Source organism: Pollicipes pollicipes, unplaced genomic scaffold (genome assembly GCF_011947565.3).
Source record: "Pollicipes pollicipes isolate AB1234 unplaced genomic scaffold, Ppol_2.1 Scaffold_4740;HRSCAF=5597_pilon_pilon_pilon, whole genome shotgun sequence".
NCBI classification, from domain to species: domain Eukaryota; kingdom Metazoa; phylum Arthropoda; class Thecostraca; order Pollicipedomorpha; family Pollicipedidae; genus Pollicipes; species Pollicipes pollicipes.
In genome coordinates, this window is record NW_023596545.1 from 39,316,332 (window position 1) to 39,323,452 (window position 7,121).

General features: G+C 47.6%; 1 protein-coding gene across 1 annotated transcript; it reads left to right on the top strand.

Moving 5' to 3' along the window:
• Positions 1 to 337: 337 nt before the first annotated feature.
• LOC119099390 (putative GPI-anchored adhesin-like protein PGA18) lies at positions 338 to 3,370 on the top strand. Its single transcript, XM_037222532.1, has 4 exons — positions 338 to 550; positions 1,078 to 1,231; positions 1,756 to 1,850; positions 2,881 to 3,370. Exons 1-4 carry the CDS (start codon positions 364 to 366, stop codon positions 3,042 to 3,044), a joined length of 600 nt encoding a protein of 199 aa, XP_037078427.1. The 5' UTR covers positions 338 to 363; the 3' UTR covers positions 3,045 to 3,370.
• Positions 3,371 to 7,121: the final 3,751 nt, after the last annotated feature.

Here is a 7,121-nt window from a genome sequence, read left to right on the forward strand (position 1 = left end):
TGCCATCACGAAACAATATTGCAACACACCACGAGGGCCAAAACACACCCATATGCCGCTCATAACATAAAATGAGCGCTGTTCGCAGTGAGACTTCTGTAGCCAATCTTGAATGCCGAGCTTTGCCAGCTTCATTTAAACGTCGTAATTTATCAGGCAGAGCTTGTCTAGCTTGCATGTCTATGTCCACTGGATGTGAAACGTCGTTCACAACTTACGTATCGTATTCGTGTTACGTATCGCTCACATCAAGCATACCACCCGGCTGAAAATATACGTGTTGTGAGAAGTCGCTTTCTGCAGCGCTCTTAACAAGTAAATCACATTTGCAGGAACGTTTGCGGAGGTGGCGCATGGCCCCTCATGTCTGCAATCCAGGCCAATCTTGGCTCCACTGGAACCACCGCCGCCACCACGGCTGGGACCACCGCCGCCACCTCGGCTGGAACCACCGCCGCCACCACAGCTGGAACCACTCCTGCTACCTCTGCTGGAACAACCGCTGCCACCAGCACCGCGGGAACAACTGCCACTTCTGCTCCCGGAGCATGTAAAAAAATCAGTTAGACCCAAACCTACCCTGCGCCTCATTGTAGGCCAGCCTCTTAGCATGCATCTTGGCCTCTATGAGGTCTTCTGATATGCACTCTCGAAGTTCTGATCAAAGCATGTCTCTACTTAGTGGATTCCCCGAAGAAGACTTTTGGTAGCAGTTTGAGGTCATTTAAGCACGAGAGCTAACCTCATGGTCAATTATTAGGTGTGCGCTGTTCCAGAAAAGCAGCCAAGCCTTTGCATGCCTGAGAACTGAAACACAAATTTAAACTGCGTTTCAGTGTGCATGACATTGACACAGGATTTCACGTATCAACAACACACCACTGATTTCAGGGTTAATCCCGCTGTACCGCGCACTTGAAATCGGCAAGACCGCATGTACTTAAAGCTGTTAGCATGTCTACACCATCAACCAACATGAATGACTACAGTTGTGGAGCTGATGGTACTTGGTGTTTTTTATCAGCACTTTTGCAGATGATCATGGAGTTTACGGCCATTCCTGATGATTCGTTCCAGTTACGTGTCCTCAGCCGAATGGCTTATTTTCTGACCCATTGGACTGCCAGAGCTATTACAACTGTGGATGGGGCGTCCCGCACCATACCACCTGTCCTTCCGGCACTCTGTTCGACCCGGCCATGAGCAACTGCAACTGGGCCAACCTGGTCAGGTGAGGCAGCCTGTGTTCGAGTGAAAGAACCTTAACAAGACGGTCAGCACATGTAAAATAGCAACTCATATTCCTCTTATGATGCGCCTGACAGCATTGCATTTGTTGATCGGTTGATCTGGCTCTGTGATTGGACGCCAGCTTCCGTCTTCATCATTAGCACCGTCGCCCAGTAGCAAGAAATGGCTTCCGCGCTGTCCATCGCGCCGTGATGCGTTGCAAATTAGAAGTTAAAGTGCAATATGTTCAAGTTTTGACAAGCTGGAAACGTTACCACTTCGGCACCAACTTGAATGAAATGTCACCAGCCCAGGGCCGGAAAGGCTCGGCTGGTTCTGGCGCTGGTGCCTGCTGCCAGCCTGTTCATCGCAGGCCAGCATTTTCCGCTACCTGTGGAGGCTCAAGTCCGAGTCTGCCTCCAGCACCGACTCAGCACTGGTTGGCAATACTATCCCGTCTCTGCTGCCGGCCATTCCAACACGCAGCATTTGTCAGTCACCGCGATGTGTATGCGCGTTCCACAGCTGCTCGACGTCGCCTGGAGGATCGACTGCTGCCAGCACCAGCGGCACGGCCAGCACCGCTGCCTCCACGACCACCTCCGCACCCTCCGGGCCCTGTGAGTTCCCAGTCGGATGCTGGAAATCGGTGCAATAAGCGTCCAATGCGATTTACATAAGGTCTGAGCTCGTTAGCGAAATATCGCTTTCATATCCTATGGCACGGATGAAGACATGTTTCTTGCAGTTATGCCTTTCATGATTAAAATAGTCAGGTGAGAGAATCATATGAAGGTAATGTTTATACGTGCAGGTTCCATTTGCTTACGCATTATGAGTTCAGAGTTCTTATGCTGAGCTCCGCCTTATAGTCGCCAGTGGATGGGGACTCATGTGATCTGTGATATATCATGCCAGGTCAAAGTTGTGAACGCGACTGTTGTATTGACCCGTACAACTATATCAAGAACCAGACAAGCCCAACTAATGGTCTTAAATCAGGGCTAGAAGACCTCCCAAAGCTGCAAGACATGTGCTATTAACATTAAAATTGTATGACAACCAAACGTTGAAATCGGACAACAAAGATTAAGGCTTGACCTAGTTTGACCTTAGATAATGTGAGCGTTACAATGCCACCAGACCGATAATAATGCACTTCAGTGAGATAAGACAGGAAGAGGGGTCTAGTAACATTTAAAGTGCATTTTCTGAGAGAAAGAAGCGTCATTTGTCGCCTTTGAGAAAAAGGGCACCAACATGACCTCGAGGAGGTCACAGATCATGAACCATCGAGATCAGAAACTTCAACTTTGTTACGTGTGTGGGAAGTATGTAAACTACGGTGCCAAAAATGCCAGCACGGGGTCGCAACAACTTTGAGATCATTCTGGAAAACCTTAGGAGGCTTCTGAGGCCCATTTGCAGGGAAGACTTAGGCGAAGTAAATTAAATTTCAAGGTTCAGCCTGTGCAGACCTGTTGCTCAAAGTGAATCATAAAACAGGCACTACGCAATGGAGGCGCTTAATAAGGTCTGCAAGGGTGTTTCACTGAGCGGGGCGATAGCATGGAACGTAGGTGATAACTGCCGCTGACCGCTGTCAATGTCTGATTATGACACTCTCCCTCCCCCGCGGTCTTATTTCAGTCACGTGCCCCTCACCCACTGGGCACTTCGCCGACCCGGCCGACTGTCACAGCTACTACAACTGCTGGATGGGCACAGCGTACCACTTCACGTGCGCGCCCGGCACCAGCTGGTCACAGGCCATCGTGGCCTGCGACTGGTCTTCCGTCACCGGCTGCTACTGACGTCCGGGCGGCGCCCTGTCGCACGACAGCTGGCCTCCTGGTGTACTACATCACCCAGCGGCGTCCTCGGCCGTGTTTTGAGGCCCTTGTCTACAGCTTTAGTAGTTCGATGCACTCTGATTGATGCAGTCTGCTTTGACACGTTGTGTGATTGCTCCGACACCTGTCAATGGTTGAAAAAAGCGGTAGTGGCTTGCTTGAATAAATTCATTTATATTGGAAGCTAAGACCTAAAACGATAATACAGTTATGAAGAAATACTCACTCCCTGCTAATGGCAGGTGTGCAATTGATAGCATAACTGCGTGGTGAATATACATAAAATGTCGCCCTGCCAGGCTTGTGCCACTCTACATACGCAAGTTTGTACACCAATGCATCACGTGACCAATGGGTCTAAATGATAGCGCGCACTGTGCCGAGAAGAAGCTACAAGACTGTTGTTAGATTTTGCCCCCGGTGTGGGGGGGGGGAGGGAAGACGTCCTGTGACGCTGGAAGGGAAGGGAGATGATAGCCATGTGGATTATATCTTCTCCGTCAACACTTACAGGGCCGATACTAGATTTTCAAAAAGTTTGGGTCTCAGCCCCTGCCCTCATCTCCGGTTCCTGCGCCCCCATGTCCTACGGTGGTGCAGCTCAGGGCACATGAGGAGTTTGCATAACGATAATCATTTACAAGAATGCCAGCTGTTAAACGCAGGATTTCTTAGCCACTTTTTATTCAAGTAACGCGATGGTTTTGGGACCTTGTCCTCGCCCCCCGTATCAAAAATTGGTGGTGCTGACCTTGCAAGTAATGTTAGGTTAGGTTAGATTAGGCAAGATTAGGCTGTGTGATTGTTCCAACATCTGCCAGTAGTAAAAAAACCGCCGGTGACCTGCCAGAATATGGCCATTCTGACTGGAAGCGACTACCCAAACCGATAGCACAATTTATCAAGAAATCCCCGCATCCTACTAATGGCACGTGTGCGATCACTTGACAGTCGATGATTTTCGGATGACACACTCGGGTGCAAGCGCAGATCAGCACATGCCCACAAGGTATGACCGTGAAGAGATAGTAAGCAGAATAATCAGCAGAATCGTCACCCACGGGCAGGAAACGTTCAATCATATAAACAGCTTTAATCAATGATAACCCTGCTTAACATTCTGATAAACTGCCTGGCCTATATGGGAAGTAAGTGATCCTGGTGCAGAGTCCATTTCACTTCATAATTGCCTAAATTTCGCTCACTTGGCAGCTAAAATGCTGCGTTTGACGTCGTCATTTAATTTGCGTTTGGATTTGCCCTTACAGGTACGTGACCAGCAGACAAGTACCTGCCTCTCAATGCTGGTTCCTGGTTCCCACTTTCCCGCATCAAAATGAAACCCTAAAGCCTTGGTTTCGGTTGGTTCTTTCATAAACACTAACCCCTATATTGCATTGGCTATTTTGCAAACACCTGGCCCTGGCTCATGGTTCTCACTGATTTTTCTTAAACTTAACATACGGGTTCTTGGTTCAAATCTGCAAGGGCAAAAACACCTCCGATTTGCTGGACATGATCGGTGGCAAAAATAAACACTTTTGCGTGGTAAATTCCAAAAGCATCCTCTGAGGAAGTCCAAAATATGCTCTGAGTCTACGCAGTCAACGCCACTAAAAAGATACCAACACCACCAATCATCACATGGCCGCTATGTGAGCCTGTAGCCACGAAATAGGCGGCAGAGGGTGTCTCATTCAGAACGCGTGGCTCGGTAAAATGCCCGTGCACTCAAACAACTGATTGTGTCCGGTCATAATTCGGTTTTGGTCACAATGTCATGAATGGAAGCCATGCTGCATCATGTAATTATTTTCCAGTAAGTACCGTATTTTCGAGCTAGCCATTAAAAGAAAATAACGCGGTGATAATGACCTTGGATGCAGCTTAAAGGCGCCAGTCATGGTCGAGGAGCAAGCAATGAATGAGAGCATGAATTTTTTATTATTTAGCACGCATTCATCGAAACAAAAATGTGGTAACCATCAAAATAAGTTTTGGCAAAGATGAACAACGTGAAAAAGAAGAAAATGTAAAAATGTTGTACCATGTCATGCCCAGAATACCATGCATGATACTATGTATGAATCTGTATCAGAATGAAGCGGACTCAGTGACCGTGGCATGAATAAGATTATCGATTTTTCGAAGCTGCTGAGACAGCTATAAAAATCATTTCATTTCCATCATCACGCGGTTAGACTGACCTAGGATATACTATCATTCTTACTGAATCGCACTTTTTTCTATGCTTGGGCATGAATGGGTTGCGACTAAATGAAAACGTTTGCGCGTTAAGCAATAATCTGCCTCTGTTAACAATGCTCACACCCAGGACGTTTCCACTTTATTGTAAATTCATGTTTAAAGACACCCAAAAGGGCAAGTGGTGTTTGCTGTCGGAGTTATTTCTATGTTGATCTCCTTTTTGTGTCCCCAGCGTGATGCGTTTGACTAGGAAAACTTCTGCGCTTATCGCCATTTTTCCTTTGAAGGCATTAGGTGTCTAGCCACCTCTTACTCCATCTCTCCTCTTTCTTTCCCTCTTTTCTCCCTCTCTGCCTCTCTTAACCTTCTCTCTTACCTTCATCTCTAATCCTCTTTCTTCTCTTGATCTATTTTTCTGTTGTCTCCTTCTTCTCCCCCTCGGGCGCTCGCGCCATTTTCTGGCGGATTGACGTGACATTCCACCAGTAGCGCTCTCCTTTGCCCGAAAAGCGCGGGCCGGGCCCCAAAGTGACTCCACTGTTGCCGCGATATCCGAACGAACAGTCGTGCCCGCTGACGGCTCCGGCCGCCGGCGGGGCAGGCAGCACGTGGGGGGTTGTTGGGGTGCAGTGATGGTTACGGTGGACGGGGTCATGTCTACTGCAAAGCGTCTTCAACGCTTGTAATTGAAGTGTAAAAGTCAAACTTTGATTGACTGCCGTGCGGAAATATCTGATCCAGGCAAATTTCTGAGCCGCACTGCGCTGGCATAATGCATCATTTGCAGTAAGCCCACTTTAGGCATGCCGCTCTGAAAACTTTGGATTCTAGCTCTTCATGCCAGCTGGTCTGATATTAACTGTGTCAGGTGCGCCCAACTGAGCAGTTGCAGCAAGTTACTTAGGTTTTGCTGGGTTTCGAGGCCTGCAGCAAACCAACTGCTGAAGACATCGTCGTTGGCTGTAGTTGACACTCCTCAGAAGTGTATAGAGCTGCAGCTCGGACTCATACTGCGCCGTTATTACTCCATAACCGGCGTTAGTGCCAGCATTCATCACGCTGATGGGGTTCGAGGAGCTTTTATTGCCCAATGATGAGACGCGTGCCGATTATACAATCAAGAGAGCGGGGGTTGGTCGCATGATCTACGGAATATTCTTTGATATATTGAGGTCATTTATGTGCAGTGCGTGGGCGGACCAACCATAGCGGGGTCTTGACATTATACAGGCTGATACTGGGCCGTACCCTACTTTGAGCGGGGAGTGTGATTTTCACCCGCTCCCTCAGCCGATATTTGGAAACTGACAGGTCGATTTTGAAAAACGACATACGGCATCTGGTTTCTTCCGATATAATCTGCTTTTTTGGAATTTGGCAACGCTTTTGAAGCGATTTACAGCGATCGTCAGATAATTGTTTGCACTTGATGTGCTATGGCAACATTTAAGAGTCTAAAAGTCAATGGTTGTATTCGGGAGATGCAAAACGTGGTGCCCAGAAAAGTTGTTAAAACGGAACTGTTATGAAATGCATGAGTAGCAGATGGTAGGCTGTTTAATGCATTTATGAGAAACATTATGCATATATATAGGACGGTGGTTATGGCATTTTTCGCAGGAAAACGAGGATAATGGAGATATAGTTGCGTTCATATTTCGGCAACATGTGTGTATCGAATCAGGCTTATTCCTCGTAGAAAAAAGCAGCAGAATTGAAGTATAGATGCGTTGATATTTCGGCAGCGTGCCTTATCGAATTGAATAGCAGAAGTAACTTCAAAATTGCCTGCCGATCGTCTCAACCAATATTTCGTTGTTTTTTTTTAAA